The sequence below is a fragment of the Leuresthes tenuis genome, unplaced genomic scaffold (genome assembly GCF_036924035.1).
Source record: "Leuresthes tenuis unplaced genomic scaffold, fLeuTen1.0.hap1 SCAF_18, whole genome shotgun sequence".
NCBI lineage: Eukaryota > Metazoa > Chordata > Actinopteri > Atheriniformes > Atherinopsidae > Leuresthes > Leuresthes tenuis.
In genome coordinates this window covers 19780365-19802358 of record NW_027325372.1, presented here as the reverse complement: position 1 = coordinate 19802358, position 21994 = coordinate 19780365, and the positions used below count along the sequence as shown (strand labels likewise).

General features: G+C 40.9%; 2 protein-coding genes across 9 annotated transcripts in view; one reads left to right on the top strand and one right to left on the bottom strand.

The window, feature by feature from the left end:
• Positions 1-242: 242 nt before the first annotated feature.
• On the bottom strand, positions 243-5182 carry cfap90 (cilia and flagella associated protein 90). Its single transcript, XM_072370452.1, has 3 exons — positions 5009-5182; positions 4559-4675; positions 243-999 (listed from the first exon to the last, which is right to left on the bottom strand). The coding sequence occupies exons 1-3, from the start codon at positions 5123-5125 to the stop codon at positions 820-822; spliced, it is 414 nt and encodes a 137-aa protein (XP_072226553.1). The 5' UTR covers positions 5126-5182; the 3' UTR covers positions 243-819.
• A 5038-nt stretch (positions 5183-10220) lies between these two features.
• LOC140274624 (triple functional domain protein) overlaps positions 10221-21994 on the top strand; it is a 64976-nt gene continuing 53202 nt past the window's right edge. For 7 of the 8 annotated variants that reach the window (XM_072369988.1, XM_072369982.1, XM_072369986.1 and 4 more), the window contains exon 1: positions 10221-10551. In XM_072369988.1, the coding sequence (XP_072226089.1) occupies positions 10482-10551 (70 nt within the window). In that variant the 5' untranslated portion in view covers positions 10221-10481. Of the gene's footprint in view, positions 10552-19782; positions 19881-21994 lie in introns of those variants that run through there. The other variant, XM_072369983.1, reaches the window with a different exon arrangement.

The window sequence follows — 21994 nt, the reverse complement described above, 5'->3', positions numbered from 1 at the left end:
TCACCACTTTGTGCGATAGCTCCTGATCTGCATAAATAAACGCCACAGTTCTAACACCAAACAGATTGAAATAGCCCACTGCATTGTTTCTAAGAATAAAAGGTCTATTTTTTGCTAAAAACACAAAGACAGAAGCAAACTAAAGGCACTGTGTGGGTTCAGAATTTATACATAAAAAGAATAGAAGAAACCGATGAGTCAAAAGGGTTATTGAGCTACCAAACAATGTGTCTTTTTAAAAAAAAAAGGCAAGGGTAGCAAAGGAAAATCAACACGAAGAGAAGAGAGAGAATATGATGTGAGATGATGGAGGAGCAAATAGGATCTTGAGTCTCCAAGGCAATCTTTCAGCTGGTCTCTTCAAACTTTTGTTGCTTTTCTTTTTCTTGTATTGATTCTGAGGGATTTGGAAGACAGCTAGCCTGAAAAGTCAATAAATCAATATGACTTCCTATCAGTGCAAGGATCATTTCTGACACTGAGGACATCCAGCTTCATGTTAAAAGCAACTCTCATTTTGCTGAATCAGAAAACCAAGTCTGGTCTTTAGCCGAAATAACCGAAACTTCCATTCTCACTGAGGGAGCGATTTCAAATGACTGTAGCTTGAGATTCCTGGAAAATGTCCCTGTCTCCAAACTTTCACTGGCACTCCACTGCCTGTCACATGGCTGCAGGATTGAATTACAGTAGAAATGTTATACGTATTTCATTTTTCTAACTACTGATCCATCGCACTGAACAACACTGGTTTATTATGCAAAGCCCTCGACAACGAGGACAAACGCTTTCATATCCGTGCCGTGATGCGTTGGGCTTTCAAATAGGGACCACTGAGCCGTATCCTTCTGCCACATTCCAGATGATCCCGTTCTTCATGTAAAACTCGGATTTAATGCAAGCCACCCGTGCAAACTGCCGTTCTGTTTGGTAGAGGCTGGGAGCAGAACGGCGGCCATACTCTGAGGAGGACAGCACCGGCACAACTCTGGACCTTTCCTGACAATGAACAGAACAACAAGTCAGGGAGATAAGCATGAAATACTCCAAGGTCTAAAGGTGTCTCACGTGTGATGTAACTGCTGCAAATCTCATGACCAATACTAAGATTCTGGTGTCATTTCTATCAGTTAAACTCTGCACTTTTATCCTTTGGTGATGCTGAAGTAGTCATGTGAGGAGAAGCAGCTCAAAACGTGAACCTAAAGATCTACACACTATGAAGGATTGTGGTAATAGCAGAGAAATGTAGGGATAACAGTGGAAATACCACATAAATGGAGCTAACAGCACGGACTCTGCAGGTTTGTTAGCTAAGTTTTGAGATGAAATGAACATTAATCATTCGGAGCACATTTTGTGTAGGTGTAGGTTTGGGAAATGGCAGTAAAGAAACAGCTTATTAGCTGTGAGACCCGCTCCATCAGCTGTTTTTTTATGTTTCTGCTTCACACAACTTTCTCTGTATTAGTTTTTCCCCTGTTACAATTATTTTGTAAAGCTCTGCTGGCAACAAATTCTAAATTAAATCATATTCTTTATTAAAAAAAAAAAGAACAAGAGTAGTCAATTTCAACATCTAAGATGTTCCCATTGGTACTGTTTTCAAATGAACATCTGATTTAAAGTGCTTTTTGGGCAAACAGGATTATATAATGAGAGCGCCAAGACATCTGATATTTGTCAGGTCTCTTCACTTGAAACCACAACTGTAAGCCGAAATGAGTCATTCGGCTCATGGTTTCTGACAGACTCACATTGCTATTGCTGAGCAAAGGCTGCCAGCATGGCAAAGAAAGATCAGTTCAGTTCCCAGTTAGAAGTGATATACTGTACACCTCAAATTCCATGTATATCATAAGTTTAAAATAATGATATATTTATCTGTCATGTTTACTAAAGGGGCTAGAGCATGGTGATAGATTTGGCAACAGTTGTCATGTGATTATATTTTCAGCTCTTATTGTATCACAGCCACAAAGCCAATAAATCATCTGTACATGTCATTTTGGACAGGTTGCAAGAATAAAAAGAAAAAAAGAAGTTTAGAGTAAATGAGTCAGGAATAAACTAAACAGCTGTTAGGATTGAGATCTGTCCAGCGTCAAACAGATCCTTGTTTTGAATGCATGCACTCTCTCTGTTTCAATACAACTTGAATAAAAGGCTCAACCGTGTCTCCTCGTCTCTTAAGAAAATGTATTATCAGAGAGTCGTCTTTTCTCATCGAGAAGGCGGGGTGGTGTCGAACTTTAGCCGCAATAACCCCGCTACTGTTCCTAAAAAGCTCAATGTTTCTTCTTCTCTAGTTAAGTCTCATTCCATCTCTTTTTCAGAGCTACATGTCCAAAGGGGGCAACGCGGGCAGAAGGGGGATAAAAAAGGCCCCAAAAAGAGCAAATGTTAACTACGGTACAATGCGACGCTGGAGAAAAGTACATATAATGCTCAATGTTTTCAAAAGCTGCTTCACGGAGTTTTGAAAACTAAAAAAAAAAGAAGAAACTTCTGACTTTGGGGAGATCATGTGCAGAACAGACACTGTCGGCTCTGTGAGATCCGCTGGTGGTTTCATGGGCTTTACTGGAAACGGGGGCAGAAAATAGCCCGCTGCCACTACCCTGCGAATACTTAAATGAATAGTTTATATTACATTCATATTCAAATGTAATCCCGGGAACAGAAACGTACTAATTCAGCAGGAACTGTCAGCAACTCCGACAGCCAACCACTCAAGTCACCGTAATTACAAGCTCAGTAGTGTGTGCTCGGCTGCTTTGTTCACCACCCTGTCTGCTCTCGGTGACCCAGAAACTCACTCTGCGCCGGTTTTAGTTGACATGAATAATTACTCCACGGAAATGAAAAGGCTTCAAAAAGGAGTCATAAACAAATGTCATAACACTCAGAGATATGTCAGCCTCGCTGGATGGTAAAAAAATATTAAAATAACATCAATAGAATACGCAGTTTTTCGTGTACAGTCATGTGAAAAAGAAATAATACCCTGTTGTAATGTTATGATTTTATCAGAACATTAAAAAAATAATAATAACATATTATATGACATATTATACTGAGTTAGTATTGATTAAACCAGTGCAATGCTCAGAGGCATTAGAAAAAGACTAACGGCTACATCTCAGACTCTGCGGGCCTCAGTCAGCATGTTAAATGTTAAAGTTCACAACAATGCAATTAGAAAAAGACTGAACAAGTTTGGCTTGTTTGGAAGGGCTGCAGGAGAAGGCCTCTTCTCTCCAAATAGAACGTGGCAGCACGGCTTTGGTTTGTAAAGTTGTTTCTGAACAAACCACAAGACTTCTGAAATGTTGTCCTTTGGATGAGAACAATAAATAAAGGAAGTGAAAATAAGTGCAACATGTCAGGTGTTGTTGCATTTACCAGATTCATAGGCCTGGTGTTCACCGGATGATATTTCATCACCCCTCATTTTTAGAACTGAAAGAGGATGTACTTTCTTTTTCATGTGACTATACCCTCGAAAAGAGGTGCTTTTAATGAAATGCTGCTATACCAACATTTCCATTGCAATGTGAGCTGTATACGCAGAACTTCCAACACTGTAAACCTCCGACTTTGGGGAAGTCATGCTAATTACGTGCAGAACAGTGTTTGCAAGAGTTAGCAGGACACTAAAGGTACTTAAAGTCATGCTGTTGGTGTATTGTTGGCACAGAGAAGGCTTACTGTTTAAAATGTACTGGTCTGTGGGCTGAGAGTGTAGGTGGCCACTGTCAAAAGGCAACATTTATTGGCATCAGTATTGAAAAAGAGCAAATTTCCTAATGCATTAGATCATTTTATATAATCACATTTCTGCATCTGGAACATTGTTGTTGATTCTATTGCAGAAAAGTGTAAGAGCAAGGCAGTCTTTTTCAGCACGGCATAATAATAGTAGATTCAGTGCTGGGTCTGGTCTATAAAAAGGAGCATGGAGCACACTCTTAATTCTTCAGGAAGCTCAGATCCTGTGAGCAGCAAATCTTCTACCAGCCTGTTTTGGCAAAGTTGCATTTCCTTATAGCCATCTGCTGGGGCCACAGCGCCACAGCCAGCATTTCTAAGAAAGCTGAGTATCGAGAGTGCTGGATCAGTGTTGGGGACTGGTAAAGACGCTCTGCAGATGGTTATGGAGACAGAGATGCCACGCCAGCTGCTCAGCATAATGGACAAAACTAAACGCCCCCTACACGGCATACCGGTCAGACAACAGTGTGTTTCTCCTACCATAAAGACAGTTCCAGCCAGGAGTTGTTTGGTTTTTTTGCTGCTGAATTAAATAGCTTTCCATATTGACTCCCCTTTTAGTGAAGCTTAATTTTTCTTTCATTTTTTTCATGAAGCTTTTAGTTCATTATATTTTTTTCCTTGGTTCACCAACACTGTCTGAAAGCCTGTCAAGCTTTTGTTGAGGCTTCAGGACAAACAGTACAGGAAAAAACAAAGTTCAAAGCAAACTTTAGATTCTTAAAGCATCTACATTTTCTAACAACTCTGCAAGCTTAAACTTTTATTGTGATGTGGGGACTACCTCCTGATTTATGTCCAGTCCTCTTCCCCTCCAGTGTTTTCTGTCATCCCGGCGGAGTCTCATGTCAAAACCCTTTTCCTGGTGGAACACTTGGTCATATGTGGTGACATCAGAGGCCTACAGGTGAAGAGAGACGAGCACTTTACAACTACTTTTTCTTCTTCCTCTTTTCTTTTAGACACGGTAGGAAATCAGTATTATTAGTACCAAGGGCAACATCAATGTCTTTTTAGAAGTTATAGCCGAAGTTAAACACTGATCATCATTTAAAGGAAAACTCCAAATATTTTTTTTGATAGCAAGACTCAACAGTCTTGCTTTACAGTCTTTTTAGCAAAGTATTAAAACATTTTCTGATACTGTTATAGCCTTGTGACGAAATGTAAGTTTTTAGCTCACTTGTTAGCGCGCTAGTTACAATAGCTGTGATATTAGCGTAAACAGTGTTACCTTTGACTCTTTATTGAAGTAGGACATTTCTCTCGGTTCATTTCGCCGTGGTGGGATGTAACTGAAGGCAGACAAGGTAGACGGTGGTTTGGTTTTTGCCTCCAGTGAAAGGTCCATCTTGGTGGCAAAAACGAAAACAAACTGGGGGGAAAAAAATCCCTCAGTCGAACATCAGAGGAGTAAACTCCCAGCCAGGCGAAGCTAGAGTTTGTGGTTGCTAGGTTACTGACCCGTTCCAGCGGTTGAGGTCTGATGTGTTGCTTTCACGGTGATCTTGTGCATTTGAGTTTCATAGAGACATACCGATTGCCCATGTAGCAATGTTTTACTGATGTAGTGTTTAATTCGTTAAAAAGACATTATAAATAGGACCATATAGAATTATATTTAAGTGTTTTTATTTCTGTATAAAATAAATCAAACTGGATTTATGAATAGATACTCTACTACTCTTTTAAGTCGTGTAAACACTTACAAATTATTTCTGATGTCTGGTAAGTGTGCTTTTAATGCTTTACAGATGTAAACTTAATAAAAAAAAAGACTTTGTAGGGGTGCAGAGCTATTTTCACAGTAGAGCATTTACAAAAAGGGAAGTGACAGGGGCTCTTATTAAACTAATGGTCCCAGCTCCTTTAGATTTGCTTGCTGATAGATCTACAGTTGTTCCACTTGCCAACTTGGGGGAGCCCATTAAGATCATTCCTCGATCCCATTTTGGGAATTAAACTAGTTGAAGAGTCAGTTTGATACTGTACCACAAATGTAATTGGCAATATCATTCAAATGTATCCTCATTTCTGCCCTTTTCCTTTTTCCTTTTTTTTACTGAAATAACTAAAACTAAAAACTAAACTTGTAGATAGTTTGGCACTTGCTGGTTAATTGCAAGTAGTCCTACCAACCAGCTTTTTTTCTTCTTCTAAAGTGACTGACTGCAAATGATCAGTCAGCTCATAGATGGCTGATTTACTTTTACTGAGAGTCAGCAATGGACTAACAGTATCAAAGGATAGCACATCTTTGCACTGTTGCCCCAGTGTCCTCCTTATCCACCGATAACACTTGTCCCTTGAAGGCTCTTCATAGCTCTCTCATTGAATGTGCCACGTAAGTCTGGCAGCAGAATCACTTTATAACACTGGACAGACTACGCCTCAAGCACATTGTGAAAGATACAGTTCAGTTATGGATGTCAAGAAAAAAAAATCTACGTGCAGAAGCTTCAAATAAAGTATAAATAATTGCCCGGTCCCTGAGCGTTGTACAAAGATGTAAATGGTGCAACTTCAGTTAATCTTGGCAAAGTGAGTCAAAAGGTGAAACAGGGAAAGTTGGTCCAAACAACTTCAGCATGGGCACATATCCACACTGCAGTACAGAAAAGCTGAAGACAAATGCAAATAAATGTAGCCTTCAAAGTATTATATATGCTTTAATCTGGGCACAGAATGTTTTGTGTGTGTGTTTTGCACAATTATAGCACCCTCAAAGAAAGCTTATATCAATGACATGGCAGCTCAGTTAACCTATTAGCCTTTCCCACTTATCAGACTCCAGCCATGATACTTCTACACTTTATTTCTCTGTGTGCGTGTGGTGTGTAAGTGGGCCAGCCCCACCTGCTGTTAACACCCCCCCCCCCCCCCCCCCCCCCCCCCCCCCCCCCCCACACACACACACACACACACAGGTTATCTGGGTTGCTTAGATTTTGATGCAACTCCCAGCGATTCTCCGCATTACTTCAAGAGGCTTCCAGCAGCAGTGACGTAGCGGACAGTCGACATGCGTGGACAGAGAAAGGGTGATGGCGCATGATCACGACCAGCCTTCTTTCATTTCAGAGGTTGTCTCAGAGCACAGGAGTAATTACTGCTGACATTTCAGAGGGATATATTGCTATTTGTCAGGAGGTTGCTGTGGGAATGAAACAACATGACGACTGGGGTCATCCATTCAATGGTCCCGAGTTATTAAAGTGAGCCACCACTGTTACCGAGTCCCCTTCTCATCTTTCTATTTTTTCATCCAGCTTTCAACTGCTCAGTAATTTGGAATGAAAAGCTTTGCCGCCATCTTTGCCCATGCACATTTAATCAAGTAGCACTGAGTGTTTGAAATCCATGACAATGACACCAAAAATCCAGCTTCAATATGAATGTCTTGTACAAAATTATCATTGTTCCACAGAAGGGCAAAATTTCCCTCTGAAGTTGAAACATCTTTGAAACAGATTTAAACTGGGCAGAGAGAAAAAGTGAGGGAAATCATGCAACGCACCTCTGTGCACCAGACAGACATTTTGACAGCTTTTGAATGAAAACATGATCACATTTTTCAGGCGGTTGGCTTGTGTTGCCACCGAATCCAATTAAACCGCACCCACACACTCAAGGTTTTTCTTCTAGATAGATATTGTTGTTGTTGTTTTTTTGTGCCATCTGTCAGAAAGGTGCAGAGAAGTGCTTTGACAAAGTTTTCAGCAGTTTGATAAAAACTTAAACGGATGAGGCTTATATAAAGATATAAAAACATTTTTTAAAAAAAACACCTTTTGGCTTCTACTACCACAAAGATCACCAGTCCAGTTTTTTTTATTCTTTGCAGGGGGGGGGGGTACAACACAATTTAGATTAGAAAAAAAAATATGTGAAGAGGAGAGTTCTCACGCTTCTGCTTTCCAGCATCTGTATACCTTTGTGGCAGAGAGCCAGTTGAGCCCTTGTGGAAGGCCTCCCCCTGCTGGACATCACATTAACACATCAGCAGCTGCATAAGAACATGAAGTGACTTAAACAACTTAAAGCATAATTTCCAGAATTACTGTATAGCAATGTTATCTATCATACAAAACACTGATTGTACATACAATGCAAAATATGTGCATGTACTAAACTCCATAAAATATAGTATTCAAGTCGGAGCAACTCATGTCATTGATTTCACATACATTCAGCACATAGCACACGTTCTTCCCTTTCTAATCTTTTGGAACAATAATGGATCCATTCACAAAGACATCTGCTGTGTATGTGTGTTAAGTCTTCAACAGAGGGAGCTTGTACAATAAGAAAATAAAATACTGGGAGCATAATTTTGGGCCAACCCATCAGTCACAACACATTAAGCCTTTAGAGCAGACTGTCTGAAAGTAGAAGAAAGTCTCCAACAATGCCAGAATCTCATCACAGGATCTGCAGGTAACTCTTGGAGCTATTCATGTCAAAGTGCTGCACCTATGATCAGAAAGAAATTGACATTATTTGATCTGTATGTGGTCTGTGTGTGTAAAGAATCTTTTCTGACTGATAAAGAAATGAACATGCAGACAAAAACCAGGCCTTTTGGAGGAATGTCCCCTAAAGAGATTGATCAAAGGCAAAGTTGTGTGGCCATTGTGGTGTATTGGGGATGGTCGCCTTCAAACAGCCTGTGTGTAGATGATGCAGGAAGAACTCTGCTTACACAGACTTGGTTATACACAGAAACTTTTGTTGTCAACCAGGTCCGTATCAGAATTACAGAATGATGCATCAATCTGGGAAGGACCCCTCAAGCCTGAATGTGTGCAGATTCTCTAACTTTCTGTGGGTGTGCTTTTCAGTAAGTAGAATCTGCCTGTTTTCGGTGACCTTGAAGATGTTGCATGTTCTCATCAATAGGCACAAAGCCCGGATATGGTGTGCGCGTATCTATTGAGACTCTTCTGGACACACTAACTGGGGAGTGTGTTATTCTCAAAATATCCTAATTTAGCCCAAAACTCCTGTACACAGCTGGTAGTAATCGAACTACATATTTCTTTTTGTTTCCCAAAACTCCTTTGCACAGTTGGTAAAATCAGACACTTCACCACGGTAACACAGGACCTATCTGGCGCATATAAAGCCATTTTTTTCGGGAGAACAACGTCATTGTGAAGCATGGTGGTGGAGATGTTATGCCTTGGGATTGCTTTGCTGCTTTGAGTACTTTGCAGATTTAATTTTTTTCCTTTTTCTTTTGCTATAGTGGGCAAACACTAGCCTCTGGGACCAGAGTATTCTTATATTTTAAAAAGAAAAACTTTATGTCTTTTTTCTATTTTAGAGTTTTAAATTCCCTTTATTCAGCGGCTTTCAATGCACATTAGTTTTTTTTTATTTGATATTATATCCTGTTTTCATCAATCTCCTACAAAGCTATTTTTGTATTGCATTTATTTGACATGAAATGTGCTACATAGATAGACTTTTATTGGCTGATATGAGCCTCCAGGATAAGCAGTTTATTTGACAATTAAAGCAAGAATCTGGTGTTTTCAATTAATTAGATGACAATCAGCTTGGTAGCTGTTAGGATGTACAATGGTAGTCATTTTGGGTTTTAATTCAGCTGCATGTGCACATGTTTGAATTATCAATGTGCTAAAATGAGATCATTGTTTTAGTGTATCCTTACGGAGACAATGGGATGTAAAAATGTAGCTTAAAAAAGTGGACACGGCATCTATGGCCCTTCTATCACTGACATCTTAAACAAAAAGAAAAAATCCGGATTAAATGCTAGTGAAATCTAACCTTTTAAATGATTCAGTCATTTCAATGTTTGGTGGCATGTTTTTCATTATTTCTTTTCTTTTTTCAACCAAATGAGGCGTTATCTATTCATATATGGACATTTGGACATTGGACATTCTTTGAACAGAAACAGTTCCAGCCATGACCAGTAGATGGCGCGAGTCACACAGCTTAGATTACAGAGAACAGGGAAACCGACTGTATGACGGAGCCTCAATCAAAACAGCTGACCTTTACTGTTGTGGTTGTATCCGGGAGACTTTCTTATGCCTCGTGAAGCGTTCCTCAGAGTATGAGTTACGAAACATTAAACCACTTTTTATGGACACATCGATAAAAACAATAAGCAGAGTCCGACTAATTGTAGATTTGCTCCAAAACTTTGTCCTTTCCCAACATATGTCGCATAATTATCGGGTAAATGAGACAGCTCGTTGTAAACATGGCCTATAAACCTGTTTTTAAAATTATCATCATATTATGTTCATATTATTTTCCATGTTACTGTCTGTGTGTTGGTTTTTGATGACCTACATTTCGCTTCAAGTTGGACCGCCGTCATTCCTTGATGACCCACCGTCTGCTCATTTCCGAAAGCTTACGGAGATTCACCGAGCAGCGACCTAGCCCCTCCCGCTCCCCCCCCCCCATCTCATCGGCGCTCCACCGACTCTCCCCTCGGCTTCATTCCGAGGAGGAACCCGGTGCCCCCGGCTGATCGTTTCCAATTACGTTACCCCAAGATGGAGGTCTGCAGATGGCACTGCTAACGTTTACGAGTCATCTTAACCATCCCCGTGGCTTTCATGACGCTTTTGTCAGGACAGGAGTGATCCAGTGCTATCTTTTTGTCGATTTATTGGGGAATATACTTGGGAGACAGTGAGCTCCAGGTTCGGGTTGTGGCAGCCATGAGCTCCGGGGAAGGAGCGGAAGAGACGAAGAGGGACGCAAGTGATATAGAGGGGTTCTTCAAGACCGGTAAGCCCAAAAAGAGTGGGAGAGGTCGGACTGGGCTCCACTGAGCTGTTCCCCTTTAGTCCTGTTAGTGAGGGACATTGTTCCCATCCGTATATTCAGGTTTGGAGCTCACACAGAGGGGATTGTTGTAGGTTCCAACCCATGTGTTTTTTAAAATTGTTGTCCTTAGTGAAACACCCGGTAAATAGCATTGGACAACGCAACTGTGCAAATCTTTAAAATGTGTTTCTGGGATCCATTTCTCCAACAAGCTACACCAGATAGCTGATATAGCCTGTTCAGCCAATCAACGTTAGCCAGGACGCTAATACAGGATGGTTCCATCTCCGGACAACACCTTGATTTTTGCAGCGCTTGACGAGCTTTCCTATTGTGTTTTTTCTTTCTTTCACCACAAAAGTAATCGTTTTGTCGTTTCGGCTTCAATTCCAACTACTTAATTTTCACGTGAAAATGATCAACTGCTAAAACGAGAATATGGGATGTCGGTTTGAGTTAGGAGAATAAAAAAATAAAAAAATCAGCAAACTCATGTGTTCTTCCGTTTATCTCTAGACACTTTTGTGCCACAGTCAGCTGTTATTTGAATTAACGAATATTACATTGCATATGGGTAATTTGGTTTTGTCTGGAGATAGTGGAGTGTTTGTTGATTTTATTCACACAAGAAATGATCCGCTTATACGTGTCCGATAATGGACTAGTCACAGTCTCAACGTGTGCTTTCAATGCTAGCCTGTGAGCTAATGAATCCTGGATCAGATTTGGTGAATCCTGTCTGCTAGCTAGCGAATGCTAGGCATTGCTAGCTTGGCAGTGAGTTGACAAAGCTGGCTCATACCTTCACAGCTTATCTGTGCATTAAGAGGAAATACGGACAATTAGTGTCTGTTTATATTAAGCATTCTGGTAGCTCTTTATCTGTTGTTTTCCACGCTGTCAAAAATAACACAACCGTGCATGCTATGTAAACAATACATGGCGTGGCACATATAGCTTTGGGTGTGCACTGTGCAGTATAAGCTAGCTTTGTAAGAGCTATCAAGGCCAAGGGTTGCTTTTTCTCATTTTGCCCTCTGCCTCTTTGTGGTGGAACCCCAGAATATCAGTGACACGAGTTTAGTGATATACTGCAAAGTTTTCTTCACACCTCGTGAAATACTCACCAAATGTAAAAACATAATTGCTAACATTAGCCAAACAGGCTAATATATAAGTCAGGACTGTTTTGAAGTCCCAACCATAGCGGGCCTACAGTGATTTTACCGGCTGGCTGCAACAATGGCTCATAAACTGTTAATTCCAGAGTTTCTAGAGGAGATTTAAGCGGTCGCATAAATATAGAGTTAACATTTTTTTGTTAATTTAATCTAGCATTTCTTTGCATCGAGAAAACGAAAGAGGATGGCACATGTTTCCAGTTTCCAAGCGATTTCCATTTAATGTGCATTTTAACATTTGAGGCTGTAGGGATGGATGTTAATATTACATTTATCATAGAGCAAGCAGAATGAATTGGGGCTTATTGGAAGATGGAAGGTCTGTTTGCATGTTGATGTTTGTCATGAATAAGCTCGTTAGGGCAACTTGCTGTGTGAACTGAGATAGATCCAATGCCTGATGTCATGTTAGTTCCTTCCTCTAAATCCATTTGCTTTCATTGCTTATAAGAATTAAGTATTATATTTGTCTTTAAATTCATTGCTGTATGTAAATGATGGCATTTGCATGTTGATGTCTCCTGGTGGTATGTGCTTATAAACAGTTGTGGCGTTTGGAAGAAATGAACTGGCTGTACTTGTCCACTGTCATGTGTTGGACTTTTGTGATCCAAATCAGATTTTGAAGAACAGTTAGGACGGTGTAAACAACAAGGAGAGTGCGGCGTATTGACACGAAGCCTCCGGCTCCTGCAGTTTAGAGTCTAGTGAGATAATAAGCCGCAGAGGGAAGTTCAGCAGCCGTATTGAGCTGATCTGACGGCATCTCTTAAAGAGAGAGGCTAGAAGCATCCTGCATCTCTCGTGCTATCACACTTTGTATGTTTTAATGATGCCGAGCGCAGCTGCTGTCATTTCTGCTGCTTTGTTCATCAGATCTGTTGTTAATTTTGCTGCATGATTAAACTTTTTATGTGCTCTATCGTTGTCTTTTCACAAGCCCGTCTACAGTCCTGGTTTGCGGTTTAGAAATGGCTCTTTATGCATCAATAGCGCACTAAAAACCATTTACCAACTTTATTTCATTGAGATAAACAATGACACGGATGATTAGCTTTTGTTTGAATTATGCCAACGCCAATGCTGAAGCAATTAAAAGAAACTTTGGCAACAAAGAAAACAAATTGGTGTCTTCAGATGGCAAAAAAAGACCCCACACTTTAGGGATCATGAATGAACATTTCGTGCCGCTATCTGCCGCTGGCATTGTTAATTATAAGAATATTTTAACACCAGTATCATTTAAATTTCAGCCCAATCTGTGCTTGACGCAATCTCTTAATCATCACAGTTGTGGGCAGTCAACAAACTCGGCTACTGTCCGTGTCTTATTTTGTTTTAATGAGTTCTCCAATGCTTATTTCTTTAAAGCTAAAGATGAGCTACAGCCGTGTCACTTTTGTCATAACTAAGTATCCCTTGCAGGCATGTGTTTCTGTTTTCTTCTCACAAAAAGTTGCCTGGATGTACCTAATAATGATTAGAAACTGCCAGGTATATCCACTATTTGGAGGCTGTTAATGGGCAACAGTAATGGTAACTACTAACTTCTGTCTTTGCTGAAAGTGTTGTTGAGCCTGTGTCTTAGTTCCTCGGGTTCGTCAAGCTTTCTCGGCCTTTGCTGTTACGGAATGAATTTGTCACACGATTTGTAAGTGGAGCATTCTTGTCTTCCCTTAAATCAGTCATCTCTGTATCTTTGAAGAGCCCTGAGAGGACATTGGTTGTGATTTGGCGCTGCAGAAATAAAAGCGAATTGAATTTGAATGAGTCTCTGTGGTGAACCCGATGTAGGCTCAATTATAGACACCCCGCCACTGTGTGTGTACAAGAGGCGAGTTGGGAGGCTTGAGTGTCGCCCCTCCTCTTTGTTTTGCTCGTGAACTTCCTCCTCGTAGATCTGGGCATCTTGTTCTAACATGCACAGGTTTGAGTGTTTTGCCACAGGCAACGCTTTTTTTCGTCCCCAGCTTCGTCCGCGTCTCTTTTTTCCGTCCTTCAGCATTTGGTCGCTTTGTTTTTCCCGTATCTTCTGTCCTTGCTTCATTCTCCGCTGTCTTTGCTTGCCGCAGCATTCATTTACCTAAATCTGTTTCGTGGTTTCCTCTCCCCTCATTCTAGCATTAGCTCGGGCTTCTTTGTCCTGATGCGAAATGACAACCAATGAAAAAAAAAAAAAAAAAGAAATAGTATGATTCCTTTTGTCTCTTTCCTGTGTCTCCCAGACTGGAATTAATACCCAGGCCTCAGAGCTCTGGAACAGGGAGTTTGTTCTGGTATGCTGTCAATCATCAACTTGTAGCATATCTTTGGCTATATTGACAATAACTAAGAGCCTAACTTAATGTTTGTGTCATGTATTACTTGTTGATGTTAATCATAGCGTACAGTACTTAATCCTTTCCCACAGGCCTTTGTTGAATGGACGTTAAAGGGGCTCCAGCACGTCATTTTCTGCACGTTTTGAATGGGTATGTATGTGTGTTTGTGCAAGAAAACAAGTGAAACAGACAAGCAGGAGGGAGGGAAGTAGAAATCTGATCCAGAGCTAGCGTTTATGGCTCAGACCCATTCACACAGGATGAGGTCTGCACACATGCACATGTGCGCATACATGCACTCAAAAACTAATGGATATTGATCCAGGAGATGGAGACTGATTGAGCTCCCTCGGTTATACGTTTCCTCCAGGCTTAAAGCTGCCAAGTCAGATGCAGAGCAGAGGCTACAGCCTAATGCTGTACAAAGCAGATTTCTGTTATCATCCTGTCTCTGTGAGATGGAAGTTTACAGATGGTTGGGACGTCACTGAACAATTCAGCTGAAGGAAGGGAAAGTGACCTGACACAATGTTTTGTTCCTTTTTTGGTAACAGATTTAGTCAGAATCCACGATTTATAGAGAAACTGTTCACAGCATGACTACGGAACTTGGTATTTGAACCCAAACCTCCTACCAGCATGTCAAAGGGGTTTTATTGCAGTTGTACAAATTTTATAATATAGTGTGTTTCGATGAATAAATCAACTTGGCAGATTGGTTTGAACAACTGGCAATAAAGGGACACACTAGCAGGAAAATTATACTCTTTAGCACATCATGACAAACATATTCATTCCATGAGGTTCATACAGTTAGCCAGATAGATGCAATAACATTATATTGATTTAGCAGAGGCTTTTATTTAAAGCAACTTGCAAGCGAGGGGGACGTTGAGACTCAATGTGGGGTTCAGTTTCTTTCCCAAGGGTACTTCGACAAGTAGACTTGGGAATTTGGAATGACCCAACAACCTTCTGTTTGACAAATGAATGTAGTTACCGCTCTACCTACTGATCTACAACTGCACCTGTTAACTTGAGCTACCAGAAGGCTGATATCGGATTGGTTCCCAGTGTGAGCAGATGCAAATATTAAGCGTCCCGCTTATTGTTCACATGATCAATCATGTGGATAAGATGTCTTTCTATCGACCTGTACCTAAATGCACCTTAAAAAACATCGATGGAAATTTCTATAATACTGGCGCAGCTGGTCTATAAAGCAATAAGCGATCAGATGTTGGCATCAAAAATGTTTCTGAACACAGTACCGGTGCTTTTTAAAGAGGAATTGTGCAAAGCTCAGGCTGAGAACTTGAGAGGAAGTCTTCTCTGCTCTCATGGATGATGTTTTTTTTTTGTTTTTTTTTGCAGTGCAACAGGCTGTGTGAAACCAGTGTTCTTTGCCAACAGCTTTACACACACACACACACACACACACACAGGACCACTTTATCCTATTTGCTGTTCTCACTGACCCTGTTCTCTGTTTTTTAATGGTCACAATGTACCACTTTTACTCTTGCTTGCTTCTTTACGGTGAGCGGCTAGGAAATGGAAGCCAGCTCGAGGGACAGATGATGGGACTTTAGCCTTTTATTTAGTAACGCAGCTTCAATTGAAAGCAAATGGAGGACGGGGTGAAAGCTTTTTATGCAGGGGCTGCAGATGAGGCTAAAACACTGATTTTAAAAAAAAAAAAAAAAGGGAAAAAAGCTCCATCTGGTTGAACTACTCCCATTATTGTGCCATTAAATTGTAATATTTTAGTCAGAGTGGCATTTATCCCTTCAAATGAAGCACAAATGTGTAACTAAGCACATGATAACTAGAACAGCTGCATGTGCAAGCAGAAGCCATTCATGGCACAAAGAAAAACAGTTGCTTTATATATGTGGATAAGGATAGAAATCGTTTTCTGCTTTTATAATATATGTGTGTTTTTTTGCTTGGAAAATGCTACAATGTCAGTCTGTTAGCAAAATGTTGACCGAATAGATTGCTCTCATATCCCCACGGGAAATTAAGCAAACACATGATCTGCTTCACTCCCAAACAGGTGCAGGTACATTAAATTTTAAAGGCAGATTAGCAGAGCAGGCCAGGCCTCCTCAAACTGCTGTTGAGTGAGTCTGTGAGTGGGATGATAGTAGTGTTTTTTTTTTTTTCTCCATGTTTAAATTATCATCTGTAGAGGAGCCAGGCACTATGATCAAAGATTTGATCAATCATTAGCTTCCAAACGCAGAGTTTCCCAGTCTCCTCATTCAACGAGGATTAGAATGCAGAACCGGCGACAGAAATGAGCGTTTCCAGAATAGAAAGAAAACCAAATTTGCATTTGACAAAAAGCTCTGTAATTCACCGATTGGCCATGTGACCCCGTATCTGCCAAAAGTGGAATGCTCTCCAAAAGTTTTCCTAACAAAAAAAAAAAAAAGCAGTCGCAGCGATCTCAACAGAGGCGGCTGCTATGAGGTTTGAGTGCTTAAATAATCTTGTTAGCATAGTTTCCTTGTACTTAGTAGTTAATGCAACAACGTTGATGTTGATGTGTGTTTCTGGTCAACTGGTTTTTCTGAGCCCTTAATTTGCTCTCCTGTTTAGTTTTGGTTTCCACTGACTCCCAGGTTTTATCTGCTAAATCCTCCGCTGCCTTTGCCGACTTGTTGTTACCCACTGTGGGAAACGAGCTGGCACAGCACGTCATCTTGCTGAAGGCGTTTGCTGCCGCTCTCTGTATCACATCACTGATCTGTACTGGTCTTTAGGGTTAGGTTTACTCCGACACTGCAGGGATGTATTCCACTCTGCAGTCTTTAGTGTGCCCTCTTAGCTTTAGTCTTGGTGAAGCTTGCTGTTGAATCATCATCATCATGAGGTGAGCCAATTTTTTTAAGGTGGCAATAAAAGTTTCCTGTCTTAAGTTAAGCTGAAGACAAACAGAGGACGAATGGGGAACATTTTATGAGGTCATTGAGACTGATAAGCCAACTTACACATACAGACAAGAAAGGAATTGAGTAGAAGATTAACTTTCATGATAGAAATAAATCTCTATATATGTAACTTTCCATGCAAATGAAAAACTAAGATGGGCACAAAGATGGATTTGGGTCCACAGCAGAAATGTTCTGTTGACCAGACTCGCAGGTACCCAGCCAGAAGTTTTAGATCAGAACACAGTGAGCGAAGCTATCTAAAGCCATGACGGAAAATGATCAGCAGCACTGGATGTGTTTGTAGCCCAAAGCTCTTATGATGTCAGTTTGAATTTTCAGTAATATAATTCCCACACTTGAACAAAAAGTACCAGATTCCGTTTCAGCCGGAACAACGTTGGCTTCTCTGATGGTTCGATGGTTGTAAACCGTTTTGGTCCCGCTCTCTGGATGCTTAAAGCCATCTGTAACCGCTCACTAATAAAGTGGGAGGGGTTGTACGTCTGTTATGCTGCAGTGAAGTCACGCCCAGAAATGATTTTAGTGTGATATTCTTGATGTGCGTGTTGCTATTGAAACTAGAATGTGATGGACCATGATCCTCAGAGATGGCACGGAGTGTGTGGGAAGCAGAGTGGATCTGTGTGGCAACAGTTCCTGTCCATGTTTTTGTGTGCGTGTGTGAGTGATGGTGGGATGTAGTCGGCTCTAACAGCATTAGGCATTTTTAGAGGTGAGAGATCATTGGATTACACTCGCCAATCTAATCTAATCTGGCATTTATTTGTAAGGATTACCTTGTGTGTGCCTTTTCTTTTTTTTTTTACTTTACTGTAAAGTAAAAACCCAGTTGGGGTTTGGTCCTCATTATGATATATATACAAACACAGATGATCCGTATTCCATTTTTAAATTTAAGGTAAATTGCTTTGTCCCCAATTTGCCTTCACACATTCGGTTGTTTCATAGATGATATGTTTTGGAGGTGGCTGAAATCTTTATGGTAGTTTTGAATTGGTTTGAAGCGGCGATGTCAGCATTTCTAACCTGGAATTTACAAGTGATAAGAGAACCACATAAACAACACACAGTCATTGTAGAGCGGCTTGTCAGTCACAAGGTAGCGTCGGCTTAAGGGTCGCTGTAGCACTCTGAAAGGAACCATGTTAACATCTGTCTGCATTGAGGAATGTATGTAAACGGTGACTGGGATTGTAAACTCATCAGAAAACCCGCACAGGAAAAATCAATTGAAATCTGAGCTTTGTTTTTTAGACTGGAGGTTAGCAAGAGGTTAGATGTTGCAATCAAGGGGAGGATATGACTAAGAACTGCCCATATGGTGGCAGATTATGGCTCATTAGGTACTCCTGCTGAAAGCATAGATTATTTTAAGGTTTCTTTTACTCTAAAAAGTCGGAAGGATCTACTTCCCCAGTTCACATGTTGAAGTCTCCTCAGATAACATACTAAACCCAACTCACGTATACTTTGCTTTGGATGTAAACTAAATTAATCTTATGCAGATGTTATTGACGACTTGCAACTAGCCATAGAGACAACAAACCTGTTTTGTAATCAGAATCCCCCCCCCCACTGGTCGTTTGATAGAATTAAAGTTTAAGGCACTTGGTATTGGGTTCATTTTTGGAGTCGATATTCGATCTTTTATATTCCGTATGCGGGTGGCTTCAACCTTGTCCTCTAACTAGGGTTAAGTAATTGGAAAAGGTTATTTCCTAAAATGCCTGTTTTCCTTTTTTAAATTTATTCAAAACGCAAGCAGATTTACAGACACTTAACTTTATTAAAAGTTGGCAATAATACAAATCTGACCTGCCCTCAGAAGAGCACTGAGAGACTGAGCCAGGCTGTGCACCAGGTCACCATGTGTCATTTTCAAGCTAAAAAAGGATGTGAAGAATAGGCCCAGTAGATATTGCAGCATTTGTGTAAGGAATCTACTAGGGGAAGAGTACCTTTAGTCATACAGCTGTGTCTTTTGGACCAGACCATGCTCTCAGACTGCCACCATAGCAACGCCAGCTGTCATGTCAGCCTGCGTCTGACGCATGTTATTTCTTCAGAAACAGGCTTGAGGCTTTACTGCTCACACAAACAGACACACAACTTAGCGCCTAGATAAGACCAAAGGCCAGCTGATAAGAGCTGATGACAGTCAGTTTCTATGGTCTTGATGTAGACCACTGAGTTCAAGGGTGGATGACACGCTGCATTTGGCTGCATTATGAACCAGGTTTCACGGGTAGTGTAAACAGACACAGGAGGGCTCATGTGGTAACCGAGTCGTCGATCAGAGCGCTGGTGAACTGGTGCAAACAAAACAAGGCGATTGCAGTCGTATTCAAAGTAGGTAAGGAGTTGGTCTTTGCTTTTCCTATTTCTCCATGTAGTATGAAGGCGAGTTAGAATTGTAATTAATATATCAACATGGTCTGTTAGCCCACCAGCAAGGGAATTGAACCATTAGTATTTATAAGATTTGAAAAGAAAGCTTTTTGGCTTTTTTTATTTTCTTATTTTTTAGATTCCTACTGTGCAGCAACTCAAACACACATGCAATATACACGTGCACACGCACACACATATGCAAACCTCTCGCCTCCCTGTGTGTTTATAAAAAGGATCTTGTCCCACTTTTCCCTCTCATCCGCCGTGCTCCCGTTCTGTAATTTCTCCGGCGTGATAGCTAATTGGTGTGAGCTCGGGGAAAATTTGCCGCCCCGTCGGTGTCATCTAAAACAAACTGGAACGAGAGAGGGAAAAGAGTCGAGGCGGCAAAGAGAAAAATGGAGAGAAGATGGAAAAGAGGGAGAAGACAGGAGGTATGTCGGAGGGCGTGCATGTTGCAGGCTGCCGTGAGATCGCATTTGCAGATAGCGATTTTCTTTACATACTGAGGAGCGTAAGCAAGAAGTCTCGGAGGGCGTGAATGGTGATGCTGTCCCATGGAGAGAAATGAGTCTGCTCAGTGCAGGTGAAACAGAAAGGAGAGGAAGAGCTGGGAAATTCAAAGAGCCAGTGCTTGGAAAGATGATGTGGGGAGGAATAGCGTAGTGCCAACCGGTGTTAACAAAGTTCCGACTGGTTAATGAAAAGATTCCCGAAAAGAACAGGCTTATCTCTCAATTGATTAGGATCAGTGTGAAAGATTTGCCAGAAGGGTCTCTGCTCCTGTTTTTGAGAGAAAAGAGATGGCGAGAGATTGAACCAAACTAGGACAAGTCCTGAAAGACCATTGTACTCCTTTTTCTTTGGGTCTCTCCAGTGCATTCAAAACTGCTTTCTCACTGTTGCCCTCCCCATCATGCTCACTTTCTTGTTCCATCTCTTCCTCTCACCACTTTTCACCCGCCTTTTCTTTCCCTCATTCTAAGGGTCAGTAACCAAGAGAAATTGATCCACTGTAAATATCACAGTTGGTGGCCTTTTGTGTCTTAAAGCAAAGGCTATGGAACGCTGAGGTCCTTGAGATTGTCCCAGAGGTCCTCGGGTAGAAAGAGGAGCACTTAAACGCAGTGGCCTTTGGTACTGATCAGGGCAGAGCTGGGCCTTTTCATCTTGGTTATCCAACAGGGAGTCTTGTACACGTGGGATCCTACGTGAAGGCAGATGACGTGATTGGATAGAAAATTGCTTCTTGAAGCATCAGGACCAAAGAGTAATAGTTTAATGAGATGCTCAATAAGATATAGATCCCCTATAGTCCCCTTTAGTTGTGACTGAAGACGCAGCCACCCTCCCAGTTAGACATTCCACAGATGGCGATGTTTATTATTGGACTTTTTTTTTTTTTTTTTTTTAAATCCCTCACATGCACACTTAAAGCAGACATTAGACGTACTGATGTTGTCTATGTGCCTCACATAGAGGCAGTGAATGGCAGACCAAGTGGGTGTGTTGCTGCTAATTACCACAAAACATATTAGGGGGGGTATCAGACTAGCACGGCTAATGACAGTATATAGAAATGTTGTCTTTATCTCACTGTCAATGTGTACAGTGTCAGTATCGCAGAAGACTGCTTGGAATACAATAAAGGGTAAGGATGTAGGCTTTTTCCAGAATAGACCTTTTCACTGGAAATAGTTGGTTGGTCGACAGACTGAGAACAGCGATGGGTGACACGGCAAAATTGTATTAAGAAGTAAGAAGTATTATTACACAGATATCAGGCTCATACGATGATCGTGACATAAAAGGAAGAGAAAAAGGCGTATTGTTATCGTTGGAGTCAGAACTAAGTGTCACCTGAAGTGACACCATTGTACAAGCTAAAGGACCAGAGAAGAGGCTGGTTTTTGAAAACCTCGGTTTAAGTAATGACTGTTTGAGGGATGCTTGGGGTTGATGGAGAATAAACCATTGGTTAGCTCTCCTCTGGTTCGCTCCATACATTTGACTGTACAGAAGCAGTCACGAGGTTGATGGTGTGACACTTTTGACTGGTACGTGACTGAGCACTCAGGGTTTCTCTGGGCACCTGACCACGTGCACTTTAGGTACCTCCACTTTGCATGCGAGCATGTACACAGTGAGTCAGGATGTGAAGCACCTGCAGACTGAATAGCTCAAACATGTTAACATTAACAAATTACTAACTTCTGAGAGTTTCACTATTTTTTTATTTTTTTTACTTTGAGTTTTATTGAACATTCATTATATTCAGTAAACAAACGTGCAACCCTGATCCGTTCTATTCAGCTCGATTAAATTTTTAAAAAATAGTACATAAGAACTATTTAAGTACTATATAAGTACATGTAATAAGTACATAAGTACTTCTAGTACATAAACTATACAGTTTTTGCTTTCTTCATACAAATTTTCTTGGATGTGCAACCCTTTGTTTATCATGCTGTCCATTGCCCATAAGATTTCAACTTCAGTTTGACCTGTGCAGCTGTACTCGTATGAGGGCTCCGACAGCAGGTTCCTG